Source organism: Ailuropoda melanoleuca, chromosome 12 (assembly GCF_002007445.2).
Source record: "Ailuropoda melanoleuca isolate Jingjing chromosome 12, ASM200744v2, whole genome shotgun sequence".
Classification (NCBI taxonomy): Eukaryota; Metazoa; Chordata; class Mammalia; order Carnivora; family Ursidae; genus Ailuropoda; species Ailuropoda melanoleuca.
In genome coordinates this window covers 558056-578532 of record NC_048229.1, presented here as the reverse complement: position 1 = coordinate 578532, position 20477 = coordinate 558056, and the positions used below count along the sequence as shown (strand labels likewise).

The following is a 20477-nucleotide window of genomic DNA, read 5'->3' as shown; positions in this document are numbered from 1 at the left end:
GCAGAACTCACAGAATAATGAGCCCTTGACCTGCATTTCTGAAACAACCCAAAAGGGATACATTCCCAGGGTGCCTGGCGGGCTCAGTCCATGGAGCGTGGGACTCTTGGTCTCAGGGTCATGAGCTCAAGCCCCACGTTGGGCGTAGAGATTACTTACGTGATAATAACAAAATGTAAAAAATTCAAGTTCCAAGTAGAGTGGATAAACATTAAAAATTCCAAGACTTTTTCACCCCCCAATGCCCTCCGCACCCCAGCCCCGTGACCCCTGGGACTCTCCGGCATGATCAAGGAGGACAGCCTGCACCAGGAGTCACTCTCTCCACAGCCCTCCAGGAGCAACTCAGGGCGCCAGGCCCTAACCAGCCCTGACCTGCGCAGTCTCCAGCGGGCTGGGCCACTGAGCAAGTGCCATGCGGGGGTGGAAACGTCCTAGCAGGACACAGTCCAACTTCCATGCGCCCACAGGGCTGGCTCCTTCTGGGGCTCTGAGGGAGACTTCCCCATCCCACCCCCTCCCTGCCCCTCCCAGACCCTTTCTGTCCCCTCCAGACGTTCCCAGACCCTCCCTGCCCTTCCCTGTTCCTCCCAGCTCCTTCTACCCCCTCCCAGCCCTTCTTGGCCCCTCCCAGCCCCTCCCAGTCCCTGGCATTGTCCCATCTTTAGTGTCCCTTCCCCTCTACCTCCATTGCCACGTGGCCTCCTCCCCATGTGTCCCTCTTTATGGGTCTCTTCTTGTAATGACCCATCAGGGCCCATCCCACTACTCCATGACCTTATCTTAACTAATTCCATCTGCAAAGACCTATTTCCAAACAAGATCATCTTGTGAGATTCCAGGTGGACAGGAATTGGGGGGATGCTATTCAGCCCACTGCAACACCCCTGAAAGGGAGAGCCCAGCCAGGTCCCCATGGGAAGCCTGCCCTCAGCCTGAGCCTGAGCAGGTGTCCTAAAAGAGGAGGAAGGAGAGAAGGCATCAACTGGAGCAATCCTGGAGTGCTTCCTGTAGGAGGCAAAACTGCAACTGGCCTTCCCAGAGGAAAAGCCATGTGAGTGGAGAGGGGAGAGGACCCCTCACAGCGAGGACACTCTAGGGAGACTTCTTTGAGATGGGAAGACGTGGGCCAGGCTGTGGGCACAGCCGAGGAAGGGGAGGGGTCCAGGACAAAGGTTCAGGTACGTACACCCTCCAGGGGCAGCAAGTCAGAGACGGTAAACAGGGAGAGTCCAGCCCAAGAAGTCTGGGCACAGTGACAGGAAGCTGGCTCCCTTCCACGGTCTCCATTTCTGCTTGCTGACCCCACAAGCAGGAAGAGATGTAGCCTGCGACCCCCCGAGCCAGGAAAGGTGCAGGTCTTCGAGGCTCCTGACCCTCCCTGTAGCTTCCCTGCAGCCCCCCAGCCCCAGGACCCCTCAGGCTGCCCCCGCTGCTCTGCTGTCCTGCTGTCCCCATGGAGCACACACCCCCCATGCTCTCCACCTGGGCTCTGGCCCCTTCCCAATCCTGCAGCTCCAATGCTGGCCCCACCGCCCTAGGAGGAGGCCCAGCCCACCCAGTGGCCAGTATTCCTGACAGTCCTCCACCAAGAGGCCTAGACGGACCTAGCATCGCCCCCTTTCAGCTCTTGGGGCATCCAGGGCTCTGACCCGGCTGCCAGCCACCAGGATCCAGACCGAGGTGCCCGCAGCACTCCGCTCCATGAGGCAGGGCGTGTTGTCCCCAGCATCGAGTCCATGGGAAATCTGTCCCTTCCTTCATTTATTGCAGGAGGCAGGGACTATTATGGGTCATTTTGTCACCTTGGTAACCGCCGTGGTCTGAAGCGTTGGGAGAGGCCTGATTAGGCCGTCGTGGCCGTGGTGACGGGAAGTGATAGGGACAACAAATCAATGGGTCTTGACAGTGCCGCCGAGCCAGCCGCCGGGAAGCCTCCAGGCGGGGGGTTAACGCAGCCCCAGCGGAACCTCACTCCAGACGGAAGGAAAGCTAATGAGGCAGCGTGACACGCGGCCGCCTGTCCATCCGACTGTCCATCTGTCCAGTAACAAGCCTCCTGTAGGGGGGCACTGCCCCATTGCAACCCTGCGCGTCTCGGGTGGGGCCGTCCTCACCAACACCCCAGTCTCCCAGGACCTCACACGCCACGTGAGAAACCAGGAATAAAACCCACACGTGTTATAAAATCACTAACAACCCCTGAGTCCAAGAAGGTCCCCGGTCCTGTTTCGGGGTCACACTGCCACCATCCTGTACTCGGACGATCGTCTCTTCAAGTCAGGACAGTAACAGCCGCCAGCACGTGCAGACGTTGTACTCTGCGCTGGGCCCTGAGCTCTGCAGGTGGATAAGCCGACCAGGTGTACAGTCACTCTCAATTACACGGAAGAGGAAACGGGCCGGAAGGTTAACTAACCTTCTCAAAGCTGCACGGTTAGTGGGGGCCGAGCGCGGGTGGAGCCGGCCGCCTGGTTTCTGACTGGCAGGATCCACGTGTGAAAGCCCCAGCCCACGGTCCAACCCGCTTCAGCCCCACGCACACGAGCGGGGCCTCTGTGAAAGGAGAAGCCGTCACCGGGCTTTCGTGGCTGCGCCCAGGAGCACAGAGAGAGCGGGCCTGCCAGCTGCTCCTCTGGCCTGCTTGCCCCCTCACCCCCTGGCGGAGTCTCTGCTCTCCGTCTGCAGAGCAACGAATCAGGGTCCCAGACAAAGTAAGAGGGAGGAGGCCACCCCACACGCCTTGAGGCCTAGCGCCGGAGCCGCCAACTTTCTGTGGGGCTCTGGGGGTGGCGGCCCCCAGGTGGGGGCAGGGGGGCTGTGCCCTGGGTTCCCTGGCAGAGGGAGGGCTGCCCAGAGGCCCCTGGTCCGGTGGACTCCCCAGGACTGGGGCGAGGGGCGTGTGCTTCCTGCCTGGAGCTCTCCTACCACGATGGAGCCATGACAAGTCCCTGGCAGATCCGGAGAGAGCCACGCCCCGCCGTGGGCAGTGTCCACGTCCCTTCACAAAGACTCAGGCAGTTTCTGGCAGTCCCGAGTGAGCGGGCAGGATGGGGGAGCCCCCACCATGCTCCTGTGGACTGCCAGTTGGTAGCCTAATGACTTTTCATCAAATAGCAGATACTATTTTCTCTTCGTATCTAGTCTTGATGGTTGTCCAACATCTTTCCTTCCTCCCTAAGAGTCCGTACTAAAGACACATTTTTTAATTGGATTACTAGAGCCCTTTTCTCTCTGGCAAGATTGACAGATCTCTCTCTGTGGTCCCTCCATGTGGCTTCCCCACGTGGCCTCCCCCATGTGGCCTCTCCATAGTCTGGGCAGCTGAATTCCTTACATGCCAGTTCAAGAGAGTACAAGAGAGTACACATGGAAGCTGCCAGCCCTTCTGAGCTGGCACAGGGGAGGGGCCACTGGCAGAGCAGCCTGTACCAGGGGAGGCTGAGTGCGCCCAGAGCCAGGACCCCAGACGTACCTTGACCACTCCCCCACGGTCCCTCCCCTCCACTCCTAGGTTTTCCAAACACGCCCAGGCTGCGGCTGGAACACAACCAGGGTCCCAGAGTGGCTGGGTGCTGTTCGGGGTTGAATACACCCAGACACTGGCCCTCGCCAGGGCTCCTCTCCGGGAAACAGACAAGAGGGCGGAAACTGGTGGGCCCAGGGAGGTGTGCACAACCAGATCTCCTAAGCAGCCGCTCAGCTTCCTCAGCTCTGGCTAAATCCCGAGTGGGACGACTGGTTAGCCCGTCTCGGGAGCTTGGGTCGGGCACGGGGGTGCAGCAGATAGTCGGCTCCGTGGTCTTCCCTCCCTGAGCCTCTGCGTCCGGGGCTCCCTCAGAGAAAGGTGAGCACGCAGAGCTCGTAGGCTCCACGAGCAGTCCTGCTGAGCACGCACGCGGGGCCCACAGGAACGGCCCACACACCCGCCAGCCCCACCTGCTTGCTGCCCAGCACCCCCGCCGCCAGCCCCACCCAGAGTCCCGGCCGACTGCAGTGGTACGTGAACCGCGGCCTCACCCTGCCCCAGCCGGGGCTCTAGAGAGGTGGGCGCTGCTGCCGCCCGCCACGGGGCGGGGGTGTGTCCGCTCAGAGCACGACTGGCCCAGAGGCAGAGGCGGTGCCAGATGGGGACGCCGGAGCTGCCGGGAGGGTAAATACAGTGGCTGCCCACTGCACACGGAACAGGCAGGAAGGCGCGTGGCCCCAGGAGCTCACGAGAGTCCAAACTGCCGCCGAGTGAGCTTTCCCTGGCCTGACGCTAGCTGTGTGACTGTGGGCGAGTTACTTACCATCTCTGTGCCTGCTTCCCATGTGTAAAATGGGGGTATAACATGTGTGCATCTCAGGGACGTGTGGCATTCAAGGACTGGTGCGGGCCTCACACTCGGAACGTGGCCCCTGTGTCATCACCACAGCAGCAGAAGGACAGACCGAGGACAAAAAGCCATGTGGACAATCCATGGGGCTAAGGCACCCCCAGAAGAGGCCATGGAGAGACCTTCCTTGGCTGAGGCACAGGGGAAGGGCCGGCAGACGCCGTTAGGGATAATCAAAGCACGTTATCCACAGCCACGGCTGGAGAGATGGCCGTGGCCTCGGCGGCAGCACCCAAGACCAACCTCCAGGCCTCAGGCTCTGCGTCCCCTTCACGCCTAATTAGATTTCCCTGTAAAGAGAGAAAGACTGTTACTTTGTATCATCTTCCTCTGCAGGGCTGAGTTCCTGAGAGGGGAGAGCCAGACCGGGGATGGAGGGAAGGAGCCGGCGTTGATGGACTCCAGAGTCAGGTCCTGACAGGCTCAAATTGATCCTGCAGCCTGAGAAAATTGAATGCAGGGGAATTGGATTTATGCCCTGTTAGGTGTAGCTGCCTCCTGGTATCTCTACCCAAAACTGTTAAAATGGTAATCTTCGGAGATGTATGGAAACGGCGTGTGAACAGAGCTGCGAGCCACCCCGGGGAGCGGGCTTCCTCCACGGACGTACGCACAAGACCGCACCAGTATCTTTAATACCATTACAAACGCCTCGCGTTGCGGTGATTGTTTAATCAGAGCGTCTCCAAAGTACAAGCAAACCCGAGGCTCCTGGCAACGTCTCCACGTGTGGGGTCCCCGGGCTTTGGGAGCCACAGAAGCAGGTCTGCGCTGTTGGTCCCGGGTGGGTTGGGGGGTCTCACCTCTCCCAGCTTGGGGTGGGGAGGGCAAGATTCACGTGTGTGTGTTCCAGGACACGCTCAGAGGAGGACCTGCCCCTCCGTCAGGACAGAGCCCAGGGGACTGTCACGAGCTGGAACCCTCCCCTCTCGTGCTCACGGGGCCAGAGCTGTGCTTCCCGCTGCCCGGTCCCGCACCCCCACAGAGGCCACACTGCGCCTCTCACTGTCTCCAAGGGACCCTGGAGTAAGGTGTTTTGAGCCTCCCCGAGAAGCAGCCCTGAGCCCGCTGCCTCCAGCCCAGGAGGGGAGAGGCAGAGCCCCCTCGCGTCTGGGGAAGCCTAGCAGTGGTGCTGGAGTAGGCCCCGCTGTGCCGCAGACAGCCCCCCACCGTGCATGCACACATCGAGCTGCACCTCCTGCCGCCCTGTGTCCAGGCTGGGTCAGCGGAGGCTTTTACTGTTTGTGCTTCCCCGGGGGACCAGGAGCCCCAGCTGACACAGCTTTCCACCACCACCAAAGCAGGAAACACTGAGCTGACCTTGAAAGGCTCAGAGCCGGTCACGCAGCCAGGCCTCACTTCAAGAAGCAAGGACACATTATTTGTAAACAGCCCTACGGACTCTCGTAGTCGGCCTTCTAGACCAGTGACTTCTGCTCACTGTCCCCCTGGCGAGACGACCCCGTATTTCAGCCCTCGGAGCCAGGGCCTGTGGGTGATGCCTGCCTGGGAGGGTTCTTCCCGGGCCCACAAAGGGCAACTGTCATCTGAAGACCCATCAGCTGAAAACCGATTCCTCCACCCGCTCGGCGTCCCAGAATGTACGTGAGCCAGTCTCCCGGCTTGCGGCCAGGCGCGTGTCCCTGTGCGGACACAGCGTCCAGGGGACGACGCACATGCCGTCACACCTGGCTGAATCTGGGGGTCTGGACATGTGTCGGCGGTCCCAGCATTGAGGGGCCCGATATTTGGAGTCTCCTCTCTCCTCCCTGCTCCGCGCCAGCAGCTCCTGTCTGAGTCTGGCTCGGTCTCATAGTCTTGCCAAGCGCAGCCGGAGGCTGCTGGCGCCCTCCTCCTCCTTCTCCGCTGCCCTGGGCCTGTGGCTGGCATCCGCGGGGCTCGTCGGGCTCCACCCCGCCCCTCACTGTGTGCACAGAGCTTCCTCTCCGTCTGCCACGTGGGTGGGCCATGGCCCGGGGTTCAGGCTACAGCAGTGCCAGTGATCAGTGCCCATTCCTGCAACGGCCTGGGCAGGCTACACTCCACAGCAGCGACGAGCCTTGTCCAGACTTCAGTAACGTGGAATGACAGGGCTGCACGGAGGGTCCTGGGGGGACTCGAAGTCAGGGGCCAGGCTGGCGGACGCTCCGTCAGCACACCCGCCAGGGGTGTGGGGCAGGAAAATCCGTGAGGCCCCCGCCTCCTGGGCCCTGTGGGTTTCCCAGTGCTCGTGGACCCCAGAGAGGGGACTCAGGAGGCAGGGTCCAGAGCAGGTTGCTTTATCTACTATCTTTGAATTTTTTACAAGAACAGATTCGGGCATTAACTGGCGGAGTTAAAAAATGTTTCCCGGGACACCTGGGTGGCTCAGTGGGTTAAGTGTCTGCCTTCAGCTCAGGTCATGATCCCAGATCCTGGAATCGAGCCCCGCGTCGGGCTCCCTGCTCAGCGGGGAGCCTGCTTCTCCCTCTGCCTCTGCTCCTCCCCCTGCTCGTTCTGTCTCTATCTCTCTTTCTCTCAAATAAATAAAATCTTTTAAAAAATGTTTCTCATGACTTTTTAAGGAGAAAACAGGGAGGAAAGGCTGGGAGTCAATTGTTGTTGCCGGGTGTTCCCTTCTGCACAACGAGGCCGTGGGAGGAAGACGGAGGAGTCGCCGGGAGGTGGCCCACCCGCGCGAGGGCCCTGGTGGCCCAGCCAGCTGGACGCGGGTGTGATTTCTGCGAGCTGGCTCCCACGTCCGTGTCCGGCCCTGTCCTTCCTTCCTGTCCTCACCAGCGTGTCACGGGAACAGAACACGAGGGACAGGCCCGAGGATTACGTTTCCTCCAACATGCTCAGGCTTTCAAATCCTCGCCGGCGTCCTGTGGGACACAGAGACTTGTGCGGCCGGACATCGGCCGAGCACCAGAGACCGCTTTCTGCTGGGCGCGCTGCGTTCACCCTGTGCTCCCTTAACCGTTCACTCCACAGACCGTGATCGAGGGTCTGCCGACGCGGATCCAGGCACGAGGGCGGCAGCGGTGGGGGGGACAGGCACGCACAAAGAAATCCCCGTAGTCCCAGAGCGCAGGGGTGAGGGGCGACAGAGGACAGTGCGGACGCTGACGGATGCTGCGGGGTCCGGCACGTGGGGAAAGGAAAGCAGCAGGAGTGGAAGGTTAGGTGGGTGACCTGAAGGGGGTGAGGGAGTGAGCTACTCACACAGCTCAGGGAAAAGCCTCCCAGACAGAGGGAACAGCCAGCGCCCAGGCCCCGAGGCAGAGGCACGTGGAAGGCGTGAGGACAGCACAACGCGCCTGTGGGCGGCGGAGAGGGAGCTCAGGGGGCCGCGGGCCGGAGGTGGCTGGCAAGCTGCAGGAAGGACTCTGCTGTGCTCGGGGTGTGACAGGGCCCTGGGGCTGCTGGGCGAGAACGGGGTGCTGGGCATGGTAGTTACTGCCATGTGGCGAATCACCCCACACCTGGCAGCCGATGTGGCGAGGCTGAGGTCTGTCTGAAGGCCCCACTGGGGAAGCACACCCTGCCGAGCTCTGAGCGGGGTTCAGCTCCTTGCTGGCCAGCCGCCGGCCCCCGGCCTCGGTCCCCTGTCTGTGGGCCTCTCCCAGGGCAGCTCTCGAAGGGGTGGCCGCGGGCTCCGTCGGGCAGAGGAAGCAGAGCGGGAAGGAGAGACAGACGGAAGCCGGAGTCTTTACAACCTAACGCAGGAGTGACGCCCATCGTGGGCACCAGGGCTGGTCACCGGAGGCGAGTCACAGCCCCACACTCGGGGGACCAGCCGGCCCAGGCACAGGAGGCCGCAACGAGGGGCTCAGTGTGTGTCCTGAGAAGAGCCTGGACTTGCACGCTTTTTGAAGGCGCTGAAAACAGGGTCTTTGGGCCGAGAGAGACAGACAGAGGTGTCTTGGATTTCTGCCTGGTGACGGGGCTGCGCTGCCCTGAGACCAACCACGTCTACGCGTCTGGGGTCCCTCCCAGCAGAAGGGGGAGGTGAGAAGGGGGCGTGGAAAACCCCAAGACCCAGAGCCCCCAAGGGCAGACGCCCGCCCAAGGCCTCTTACCTGCAAGTAGTCCCTGAAGTCAGGGCCACAGTCCCTGCAACTAAGTTACTCTCCGCGGGAAGGGGGAGCACAGACTTGTTGGAGGCGGCGCTGCCTGGGTCCCTAAACCCGCTACTCCCACGTAATCTGCTTTCAGACTGCAGGGTCGGTAATGAGTTTTTAAGGTTAGGGACAACATCCCCACTCCCGCGGTTGCCCAGGGCAACGGTGGGGGCTGGGCACTGGAGCTTGGATCCCTNCCCCCCCCCCCCCCCCCCCCCCCCCGCCGTGCATGCTGGCCGCTAGCCTGCTCTGCCTGCCACTGAGAGGGGATCTGGGGCTGTGGCTGACGGCGAGCTCCTGGTGTACCTTCCATGCAAAGCAGTCCCCAGACTGAGTGTTGAGAGGCTTGAGAGATGAGATTTCAGGGAAACCAAGGCACAGCAGCACCATCTCTGATCTCCAGAGGCCAGAAAGACCAGAAACAAGCCTCCACTGGAACGCCAGTCCCGGAGGGCCGTCCCCGCAGGAGGAAAGCTTTCTGTCCTCTGAGCCTGTGTGCTCCCCGGCCCCTTTGCCTTCCCCACTCTGCAGGCTGCTCTCACTCACTGGCCACCTCCCTCCTGGACCGGTCACTTCACAGCCCCTGTCAGGCCTCTTGCCACTGCCCGGGACTAACTTGTAATGAGCCTCCCTCCCCAGAATGAAGGTCCCAGAGGCCTTTGCGTGAGTCACATCCCGGGCTCCTAGGGAGAGAGTGAACCGGTGGGTGGATGGGGGACATGCGGGGTCACGACAGGAGGGGGCTGAGCGTGGCAGGGAAACTCTTGGTGGGTATGGTCGCTGAACCGCATCAGGCCATAGGGGGGCAGCAGCCAGGGGCCCTCAGCGCCTGTTCATAGACACAAGCCCAGCCTCCTAACCGGCTCTGCCCGCCAGTGTCCGGTCCAGCCCTGATCTTTGTCCTGTAGGCCAGCAGCTGTGACCCCTCCACCCCAGATGGAGGGAAGCCCATCCACCATTCACTGGGGAGGGAACGGCTGCACGGAGAGGCAGGGAGTCCTCGGGAGCCGTGGCCTCTCCTCAGTGGGGCTTCTCTGTTCGGGGTCTGGGCGTTTCCAGCCCGTGTGTTCCACAGTCTCCTGAATTCTTCCCAACAGCTCCTGGGTGACAGTGCCCCACGCAGGACGAAGCAGACGGTGAAGGAACCATCTGGGCTGGAGCCCCTGCTCGTGAGAAACCCCTGCTGAGTCCACACCTGGGCCTGGAGAAGCCACAGGTGGACCAGGTGCCTGGAATTTCCCGGAGCTCGAGCAGTGACCACCAGGTGGCAGTGTGGGGACATCCCGCCAGGCATGGCCCCTGAGCGCCTGCGGGGCCAGACCGACCCTGGGCGGGATGCCGAGGAGGATTGCGGAAGGTGGCCTGCTCTCCATGGGCAGTGGGCCGGCAGACCTCCCACACCAGGCTTCGGGCAGCAGGACTCGGGTAGGACACGCCACGGTACATGCGTTCCTGGGCCGGGCACCTGAGCGCACCTGGGACAAAGGCCAGGCTCCACCTGGCTTTCTCTATGCACCCAGACGCTTGCGGCTACAACCGCCACAGTGCTATGAGGAAGCCCAGGCCACGGGGGAGGCCAGTGTCCTGCTACGGCCACAGCTGACAGCCAGCTGCCCCTCAGAGGTGAGTTTGGCCCCAAGATGCAAGCCAGCCTCCCCCCCACCGCCCAAAGCCACAAACCAGGTCAGTGCTGCTGTGGTTGGATATGCCACTAAGTCTAGGACCACAGGTACCATTGAAACGTGTCTGCTCCCCACGGGGCCCCTCCATGCACCCTTCCCACGTCTGTGCCCGTCCCACAGGGACCTCGTGTTGTGTTGAAAGGATTAAATAACCATACATGCATATCATACTCCGTTGCATGGTGTCCCCCAAACACGCGTGTCCCCTAGAATCTCAGAATGTGACATTACCTGGAATAAGGTAACCTCATCAGTGCAGATGAGGTCATCCTGGATGAGGGTGGGCCCTGGGTCCAATAAGCCGTCTTACAAGGGGAGGAAGCAGACACAAGCGAGGCAGGCAGAGTCACCACGTGACCCGGGGGCAGAGGTAGGAGGGATGCGTCTACCCGCCAGGGAACAGCAAGGCCGCCTCGAGCTGGGAGGGGCAGGAAGGACTCTCCCAGAGCCTCCAGATGGAGCGAGGTGCTGCCTACACCTTGATTTAGGCTCCAGCTGCAGAAAGGCTGCAGGGATGCCCACACTAGCATGAGGGGCCATGGAAGCATTCACTGCCACTCCTCCTGTGCCCACAAGAACTCTGCCACTCTGGATTCCAGGTGGGATGAAGTCACAATAAAATTCCACCTGCATCAGGGTCCACCAGCTCCCAAAGGGAAGTACCTAGAAGGCCCCTTCCTCCCCAGGGGTAGATGGAAGTGTTCTCTTGCTGGGTTTCCATAGCTCCTGACCCCAGCGACCCACAGGGAGGATGCCGAGCCCTTGGCCGGCCCATGGGGCGCACACTGCCGCTGGTCAGTTTCCCAGACGCCCACACCGAGCCTGTGTCCCAGCCTCGCAGCTCAACCTCTCGGGTGGGCACCGCCCCAGAGACCCCACCGCGGGCCGGCTGGCAGCCCCCCACCCAAGCCACCCCTTCCTGGGGCACCATGGAGGGCCCTCAGCTGCCACCTGCATCTCCAGAACCGAGCTCAGAGGCCACCCACTCGCTGGGGAGACGTTGCCAAGTGGGGCCCAGGGGGGCTGGGCTGCAGCTGTTTCAGGGGCTTTTCTTCCAGAGCGAGGCCTCTGAGTCTCACTTCCTCCCTGCTGTTGGGAGTTTTGCCAAAGGCATTGAACGCAGCCCCACCTCCCTCCTGGACCTGCCCCCACCTCCGCAGAGCGCGGTGCTGTCCTTCGGTCTGTGCCCAGACAAAGCCTGCAGAAGCCAGGGGCCGGCCCCCGTGTGCGTGCAGGTCTGCCTGCTCCAGCACGTTGTGTACACGCAGGCCCGCTCCTGCACAGGAAGGCCTGCCCGGGCCGGGTCACCCAAGGTCCAAGGTCGGGGGATGTCTGTTCTGCCAGCTCCCAGAGTCCCGGGCTCCGCGCTGCATGGCTCACCCTGCCGACCGGCTGGGGCAGACTCTCTTCTCCAGCAGGCTGGGGTGGGGAGGCCAGCCACGGGGCCTGCCGGCGCGCACGCACTGCCTGCAGAGACCTCCCTCGTCTCCCTGGCCTCCCCCGCCTCTGGAGGCATCTGTCTCTCCACGGAAAGAAGGTCACACTGGAGGAGGGACAAGAACAGAAAGGGAGAGGAAACAAAACCTCCAGAAACGGGGCACGTGCATGGGAAAACAGCCTCCAAGTTTCCCCTGGCAGCAGCCTCCAGATCCCTGCAGGCCCAGCGTCCTGCCCCAGCCCTGGATGGTGGTGACAACAGCCCTATCCACCGGCAGACACTCCCCATTATGTGCTTCCCTTGGGATTAACTTGATACCGTATGCGGTCACTGCAGGAACGGGTTTGCCATCGTCAATAGCAGTGATTTGCCCCATTTCGTGTGTTCCATTGCCGAGCTGTGGTCACGGCGTGAGGAGGGGCTGGCGGGAGCCGGGGGAGCCCGGCGGAGTGCTGAGTCATTAACTGCGCGATTAACGGTCCTCAGCTGGGTGGTCACGGGACCCCAGGCCTGGGATGGGTGGGCCTTCTTGAGGTCCAAGGGTGGGGGCCCCACTCTCAACTGGCAAGGCATCCGGTGGGGGCCTCTCAGGAGCTGGATCTGAGATCAAGGGGCCCTCTGCCTGCCCTCCTTCCAGGTAATGACCCCAACTCCCCCAAAGGCAGATGGGATCCAATCCTGTGGTGGGGGCATTTATTTTTATTTTTATTTTTAAAGATTTTATTTATTTATTTGACAGAGAGACAGCCAGCAAGAGAGGGAACACAGGCAGGGGGAGTGGGAGAGGAAGAAGCAGGCTCCCAGTGGAGGAGCCCAATGTGGGGCTCAATCCCAGGGCTCCAGGATCACACCCTGAGCCAAAGGCAGACACTTAACGACTGAGCCACCCAGGCGCCCCAAGTGGTTGGGGCATTTAAAGGTCCCTTTCTGAGGTATCGTCCCCAGATTTATTCCAGGACCGGCCACTGGGATGGGTTCTTCCTGGGTTGGCTGGCGCGTGGCCGGTCAACACGGGATCCACCCTACTGCCCAATCCATTCTCCGTCTTAGGCCACCCTGCTGTTGGGGAAACGCTTTAGGGCTGCCTCTCCCGGACCCCTGTCCACTGTCTCCTGTATTGGCCAGCCAGTCTTGGGGGTGTCCCCTCCCGGGTCCCCAGCCCGCACCGGCCTCGGGGAAGGAGTGCTCACTGCAGGCTGCTTAAGGAGAGGCGAGACCTCGCACACTTGCCCATCTGGGTGTCCCAGAACTCCTGGCCTTGCCCGCGGGGCTGTAAATCTTCTGTTTATAAGATTTCTTTACTTGAATTCTTTCCTGCGGGGAGCCTGGCCCTGCCTCCATGGACAGCCGTGAACCCAGATGCGCGGGCCAGACAGGAGAGGTCCTCACTGAGTCCTCTCCCTGGAAACCTCACGGACGTCCTCTCCGCTCCGCACCACCACCAACACCCATGCCATTGTCAACAGCACCCCAGATGCCAACCCGGAAGCCGCCATCATCACCACGGCAACGTCCCCAGCGTGCGAAGTACAGCATCTGTGGACTAGCGGTATCATCCGCGGGGCCCAGCGCGCAGGGAAACGGTGCCATTATGGGCCCCAAATGGGAAGTCTCTCTTTGAGCCTCCGTCCCTGTCCGCTCGTCTGCTGGTTCCCACCTGGCATTTGATGCCATTCTCACTAAATAAAAATTAAAATTACTAGCGTGAATTTTGCTGTGTTTGTTTTAGGTACTGCCCGCGTTTAGTGCCCATCTGGGAGCGTGGAGTCCACATCCTGCATCACCAAAACCCCGTGGATCGTCTTGTCCGGCTCATCCCAGACGGTGCCTCCAGCTGCCGGAGAGAAAATGCAAACCCGCCCAGGGAGAGGACCCCAAACTCGGAGCCTGTGTGAGGGCTGTTGACAGATGGCGAGTTTGACAGGAACTGTGAGGCTCAGCAGGCCCTCAGGTCAGGACACGGAGAAGAGCGCACTCCTCGGGGGCCCAGAGGGGAGGCTTGCTCAGGGTCCAAGGCTGGGTGGTTTGCCCACAGACGGAGCCCCTCGGGCGGGTTGCTTACCCCCAGCCCAGGAATTGGCTAGTCCTGGGAGGGGCAGCCCCTCCAGGGGCAGCGAGCACCGCACCCCCCCACCATGTCCATAATGCAGGAACAGACGATGCAGCTAGTGGACGGAGAGCCCCAGGCAGGGGGATTTCTGTGGGACCCATGTGGACCCTCCCACATGGGCCAGCCCTGGGACCTGACAATTGCTTGCCCACCCCCCACTCCCCAGTCCGACAGACGGGGCAGGATTGGGGGGAGTCGGACAAGGCGTCCCCCCCCCACAAGCCCACACCACCATCCACAACAGATGGGTGACCCTGAAGGAATTTAAATCTCCCCATTGGGACATATGTGGTTCCTGAATGAGGACACGGTGTTCTGGTGACCCCCACCAGCCCTGCCGGCAGCCAGGGGAGGGGCAATGCAGGAGGAGACACTGCGGGAGGGGGGAGCCCCCTCCCTGTCGCTGTCCCTGACCCTGACCCCTCTGCCCACGCCCAGGCCCCTGTGGGGGAGACCAGCCAGCGTTTGGGACCCGGGGCAGGGGAGATGGTGGTCAGGAACCTGTCCCAGGGAGGGCCGTGCCCTGGGCATACCCTCCTTTGTCCCATTGGACTTCATCACAAAACAAACACCAAGACAAAACCGATAAAGTTTTCAAGACTTCGGCCAGGGAGCATTAAAGTACAGCAAGGTCTCTTCAAGACAGGCTGTGCACTGCTCCCAAGGGGTGGCTTTGCAGAGATGGTTTGGGTCAGGGATCCCAGGAGAGCTGTGCGTCCCTGCCACGGAACAGCTGTGCAAAGACCCTGCGGTGGTGGGGGGGAAGTGAGCAAGGGGGAGGCAACAGGTGTGCCTGAAATGCAAATTGCACGGCAGCTGGCGGGGAGTGGAGTCAGGGAAAGGCGCCTACGAGTGCAAGGGGAAGGGTCTTGGAAAGAGACCGCAGCTAGGCAGGAGAAGGGGCTGCTGGCTGAGCTGGGGTGTGGACAGGAAGTGCCTTCCTAGGAGCAGCAGCCCGCCCTCTGGGAGGGTGGGGGGGAGCTGGTCACAGGTCAGAGGCGGAGGCTGCACCCTGCAGGCCTGGGAGAGCCCTCTTCCCCCGGCTTGGGCTTCGCTTCTCTCACCGAAACAGGAAGCGAGGTCTCAAGAGAGAGTGGGGGCGGGGGCGGGGGCGGGGGCCGCTGGATGAGAGAAGTCCCTCTGTCCAGCGGCCTCGGCGCAGCCCGCAGCCCAAAGAACTCACGGGAGCTCCGTGGCCTTGAGCCCAGAGGGAGATCCGGCAGCGCTGACGTGTGAAACAAAGGCAAGAAGAATAAAAAACTGGGGGCGTNATCCCTTTGGGGGCGCCTGGGTGGCACAGTGGTTAAGTGTCTGCCTTCAGCTCAGGGCGTGATCCCGGCATTATGGGATCGAGCCCCACATCAGGCTCCTCCGCTATGAGCCTGCTTCTTCCTCTCCCACTCCCCCTGCTTGTGTTCCCTCTCTCACTGGCTGTCTCTCTCTCTGTCAAATAAATAAATAAAATCTTTAAAAAAAAAAAAAAAGAAGAAAAAACTGAATTTCCTTGCTGTGTACAGCCCCTGGACAAGCCCCTGAAACTGACAGAGGGACTTCCTCTAGGGCTCAACTATCTCAATGCGAGTACTCTGCTAAGGGCAAAGGCAGTCTTAGCTTAACCTGAGCCCGACCCCCACGATCCTGTAAGTCGACTTTAACACATAAATCCCTTTGGAAACGTCCTTTATCTCTAACCCCCCCAAGATACGTGTTGGCCATCACCCCCAAGCATATGGCCCACCGATCCACATCCCAAGGGTCTCATGACTCAGCTTTTCTCAGCCAGTAATGAATGACCTTTCCCAACAACCCCCCAGGGTCCTGGAAACCTTGCTTCGGAAATACCTGGAGCTTGCGCTCCCCCCAGCCCCTCCCACTTGAAAGTACATCCCCGACCGCTTCCCGCCCAGTCCCCGTGCTTGAATAAAACCACCTTTTTGCACTGAAGACGTCTCCGGAATTCTTTCTCGGCCTTCGGCTCTGAACCCCGACATTTTCCTACATCAAGCACCTCACTTATTTTCTCTGCAGTGACTCAGCTGAAAGATGCCAAGAGCGGGAAAAGTGCTGGATTTCACCAGAGTCAGATTTTCAGCAGAGCAAATGAAGAGCGTTGGGAGCGCGAGCCGCGAGACTAGGCCGATGGGGCACGGCCCGGGGGCAGGAGAGGAGGGTCGTTGGCGGTGGGACAGGCACCCAGGTGGGTGCTCGAAACTGGTGCTGAGGGACCCAGTAGAAACTGCGAGGATCACCGCCTTGGACCCCGAACCGGCCCTGAAATGGCCAGCAGGCTGGGCTCATGCCCCCGGGTGAGTGAGGACGGGGAGCTGCGCCTCCGTGGAACGCGCCTCCGGGGAACATGTCCGGGCGAGGACGAGCCCAGACTCGGGGAAGGCTGTTTCAGCCCCGTTCTGGCCGCACCACCAGGGAGACCGCCGCGGTGCCAGCCGCCCACGAGGTCCGGTCCCCTGGCCAGGAAGAGTCCGAGGAGCGCGGGAGAGGTGGTGGCTGCCCCCGCTGGTGGTGGAGAAACGGTGGGGAGTAGGGGCATCCCCTGGACCTTCCTCAGGCCCTCCCAGGGTCAGAACTGGACGAGGGCAGACCCCATGCCTGCAGGCCAGCGAGCTCGAGGCCTTCATCAACCAGATCCTGGGGCACATGCGGATGACTGTAATTCCTTCCCCGTCACCTGCAAAGTTTGGGGGGCACCAGGATCACCCCCATTTCTGACAGTCCTGTGTAATATGCCTTCTCTTTGTTGCCTGTGTCCCGCACGGAAGCAGCTTCTGCCACGGTGGGCAGGGGTGCCCCATGTCTGCAGAGGGCCGCTCTGTGGGCTTGGGGGGGGTGCTAAGGATTGGGGGGGTCAGAGAAGGCGGTAGAGGACTCCCCAGGACCACACCCCATCTCCTGGGGGCTTGCTAAAGTCCTGCCTGGCATCCCTGCTCAGTGTTCTGCTCTGGGCTCCCCTGTGGCCACGTGACCCCCGTGGGACGGGCGCCGGTGGAGGAACCACAGGATTTCAGGCGCTCGCAGGAGCCTCTCCCATGTCTGGTGGGATCGAGGCTCAGGATCCGAGGCTGTAGCAGTGCCCCTGTGGGAGGAGCTGGCGAGGGTCGGCCCCGCAGCCTGGCGGGGGCCTGCAGCAGAGCCACTGAGCTGCTGTCGTCCCCAGGAGACCTGGTAGCCTGCTGCCTTCTCGCTGGCTCTGCCCACAGGAGGCACAGCAAGGGGCACTGCTTCCTGTCAGTGAGGCCCTGCTCCCTGCACAGCCCCGCCAGCACCCTGCGGCCCATGCCCGCCCCCTCCCTTCCCCGGCCCCGGGCAGGCCTAGGGTACCAGTCCCCAGACACCCCTTCCCTTTGGCTCCCCCGGCCCTCCTGGCACCAGGTTCCCTCTGAACCCCTCCGAGGCTCCGGACGGACGCGGGGTTCTAGCTGCAGCTCGTCTAACGCTTGCCCTGAGCCCCGAGGTCCCTGCACGCCTGTCGCACAGCCAAGAGCCCAGAAGGACCACACCTGGTCTCCCCGCAGGTGCAGCCCCAGCCGGCCCACCAGCCTCTGGCCCTAGAAACGGCCAGTACATGCTCCTCGTGACCTGATCCCCCGGGAGAAGCGTCGCCCCACCAGACCTGCCAGAAGAATCGACCTCGCCCTGACGCATTCACCTGCTGGCCCCGCTGCCCGGCGCCCCTGCTGGAGGTGGGATCCCCCGTCTGCCCCAGCAATGTTCCAGCTGTGGCCTGGCATCCACCGTGCTCTGCTGGCCCCAGAGGGCAGGGCTGACCGAGAAGCCGGACGAGGCTCTCTGGGAGCAGCGGAGTCTGGCATCAGAGGCCACGGGCTCCCTCGCAGTCAGCGGCTGAGTGCGCATCGATCAAACACCAGGCAAGACTTCCAAAATTAAAACGCAGCGAGGAGCAGCCGGGCCGCCGCGGAAGGACTTCCAAAGCAGGGCCACCTGAACGGGGATCCCCTGGGCTGTGTGAGGGGCTCAGACCCCCAGCCCCACTGCACAGACACCGTCTGGCAGGGGTAATCGCAGACCACCCCGTGGGAGGCCCCCGGGAGCTGGGCCAGGCCTCACTGCCCCTGGGGCCCCCACCCCCGAGCCAGTGGGAAAAGCCCCGTGAGTTCCTGCAGAGACGACGCTCCCACCTGGCCCGGCCTGCTGTGTGGTCCTCCCTCCACCCAACAGAGGCTCTCCAAGGGACCAGACAGGGCGAGCCTGTCCCCACCAAGCCCTGTGTCCAACAGCCAATGGGGAGGAGGGTGAGCCTGGCGTGGTGGCCAGGGGGCAGCGGGGCATCCTGCACGCGTGCTGGGCCGTGGGCGCCCCTCCCGGCAGCCTCCAGGGCCTGCCCCCACCCATTCTGCGCCCCAGGACCACATGCAGTCTGGCCCCCTCCTGCCTGCTGGTCAAGAAGTATGTGAAAAAAGAGCATTTCCCAGTGCGCGATCTCTGGGGGCTTCTCCAAGGAACCCATTGCTTTTCTTTCTACACCTGCAGCCTGAAAATTCTCTTAAATGGGAGAAACTGGACAGCGGTCAGTGGTGGGAGGGGTGCAGGGGGAGGGGGCGCTTAGGGGTGGCACAGCTGCCCCTCCCATGGAGTGCCCAGCTGGCATCCATGGGCTGGGGAAGGCAGGGAACAGGGTAGGCTCGTGCACAAGGTGCTGGGCCGCTGAGCACACTGGCAGGCCCCAGGGGCGGCCTGAGGTGCACAGAGGCCAGATGGACGGCTTCGGAGGTCAAGCCCAGGGGTCACAGGACAAGATGTCTGCAGCTGCTGGGCCTCACAGAGGGCAACTTCAGCCCCCACAGAGTGGGGCTGTGGTCTCCTGCCGGTCCCTCCAGCCCCTCCCCGGGACGCTCGGGTACCTGGAAGAGGCTTCCAGGGCTGCAGAGCTGGGGGTCTCGGGGAGCAGGGATGGAAGCCCGGCTCAGGGTCCCCAGCTCTGCCCCTGAGGGGTCACCCCATGCTGCTCCCTCCACGAGGGGCTGCACCGCTGCGGGACACACCCCTTGCCTGCATGTCTGGGTGTCTCGGGTCGGGCCGGGCGTGTGCTGGGGTCTGTCAGGGTGACGGGCTCCGCTCCTTGGCCGCAGAGCCCCTCACACGGCTTCCTTCAGGACACGGGCTCTTCCTCTCCTAATGAGTTCTGCCACGTGGACACGTATGTCCACAAGGAAGGCTATTTCCTGAAGATAATCTCTAAAAGCGAAAGCACGCCGTCAGAAGGGGCTGGCACGGTCCGCCGGGGACCATGTCTCATGCGGGGACTCAGGCAGCCCTCCACCAAAGCGGCCTCTTCTCGAAGTCACGGATGCCTGCACGTTCTCCACGTGACGGGCACCCCTTCCTCACTGACATACTCATCCGTGGGCTTATGAACCCCCGGGCGCTCCGAGACCCCGGCCTCCACTTTCATGCGGCCTCCTCCATGTCTCCTCCGAGGACTCGGGGCCCACCCTAATCTCATATGACCTCAACTAAGCATGTCTGCAAAGAACCATGTCCAAATAAGGCCACATTCCGAGGTCCCTGTGGACGTGAATCTTGGGGGGACGCTACTCCACACAGCACACTGTCTCCCAGAATGAAAGCCGGAGTCCTCAGAAGGGGTCTCGGAGGCTGCCCCCCCACCCCCGGCTGTCCCCCTGCTCTGTCCCACAGCCCCCAGTCCCAATACTGCGGCCTCCCGGGAACACCTTCCCTGGTCAGTCCTGGAGCACTGCAGGCCAGCCGTCCTGGCTCCCGTCAGGCCCCGCAACGAGGCACCAGCCACCAAATGACATACAGTGCGGCTCCCCGAGGCCACGAGGCCTCATCTCACTGACCTTCTCCACCGACTGGGTCATAACCCCTGAGGGACAGCCTTGTCCCTGTGCTGGCTCCTGGCACAGCAGGGCTGACTGTGCGCCCAACCGACAGCTTGGGGGCCCTGCGTGCAGGGGTGGGGGCTCCCGTGAGAGCTGGCCCCAGCAGCCAGGCCCCTGACTGACCGACCTCTCCACGCACCCAGCAGCAGCAGGACCGCTGACTTCGCTGATTCCAGAATCCCTGTGACAAGCCAGGAAATGTGCACCTGTAGTCTGTGGGGCTGGGTCGAGCAGGCGGACGCCTCAGACCTTGTTACTCATCAAAGGAGAGGATTTGTGCAAGCCAGGGAGACCTGGGGCCAGTTAACCACAGGCCCTGGGCTGCTGGGCTGAGGGGTGCCCTCCCGGCCTGGCCCTGCCCCCAGCACTCAGGCCACAGGCCCAGGTAAGGGCAAGCGTCTGGCCAGCCCGGGCCACTGGGGTCCCCATCCTTGGCCTGCATGGGAATGGTTAAGGAAACATCTGACCTGCGTGGGGGGGGGGGCCCAGGGGCCATGGGCAGGCCTCCAAACCATCCTGAGGACTCTGACGTTTGTTCTGGGAGATGGTGTGGGGTGTGATTGGGGTCCCCAGAGCTGCCGGCCTCTCTGGCCCCCCACTTTGCCAGGCAGGCAGACCCACACAGGATCCAGGGCACCCCTCCTGCTTCCTCCTCATTGTCCGGGGAACCCCTTCCTCCCCCGCCTGCCCCTGAAGGCATCTGCTCTTCTCTGAGGTATGGGGGTGAGGGGCCTGAGGCAGAGGCGGGTCTGCAAAGCCCAGCTCCACAGGGACCAGGGGAGAAGGCTGAGGACACCCAGGACTCCCCTCCCTAAATCTGGGTGTCTGTGCGGCTGCAGACGAGGGCAGGAGCCAGAGTGGCCAGTATCCCGGGGGGGGGGGGGGG

General features: G+C 62.3%; 1 protein-coding gene and 1 long non-coding RNA gene across 8 annotated transcripts; one reads left to right on the top strand and one right to left on the bottom strand.

The window, feature by feature from the left end:
* Positions 1–9790: 9790 nt before the first annotated feature.
* LOC117795209 lies at positions 9791–17386 on the top strand. Of its 7 annotated transcripts, XM_034638799.1 has the most exons (4): positions 10122–12239; positions 12927–13553; positions 15741–16503; positions 17243–17386. In XM_034638799.1, the coding sequence occupies exon 1, from the start codon at positions 10857–10859 to the stop codon at positions 11910–11912; it is 1056 nt and encodes a 351-aa protein (XP_034494690.1). In that variant the 5' UTR covers positions 10122–10856; the 3' UTR covers positions 11913–12239; positions 12927–13553; positions 15741–16503; positions 17243–17386. The 7 variants fall into 7 exon arrangements, 6 of the variants coding, with proteins under 6 accessions (XP_034494690.1, XP_034494688.1, XP_034494692.1 ...); XM_034638797.1 differs by lacking the exons at positions 15741–16503; positions 17243–17386 and adding an exon at positions 14861–14982; XM_034638801.1 differs by lacking the exons at positions 15741–16503; positions 17243–17386 and having other exon boundaries at positions 13069–13151; positions 13332–14976.
* LOC117795210 lies at positions 15096–17507 on the bottom strand. The gene is made up of 3 exons (XR_004619094.1): positions 17377–17507; positions 15643–15748; positions 15096–15155 (listed from the first exon to the last, which is right to left on the bottom strand). It is a non-coding gene; the product is annotated as an uncharacterized LOC117795210 (long non-coding RNA).
* Between the last annotated feature and the right edge of the window lie 2970 nt (positions 17508–20477).

Excerpts from the sequence above, each read along its gene's own strand:
- LOC117795209 (XM_034638799.1), top strand. The coding sequence starts at position 10,857 with ATGGAAGTGTTCTCTTGCTGGGTTTCCATAGCTCCTGACCCCAGCGAC.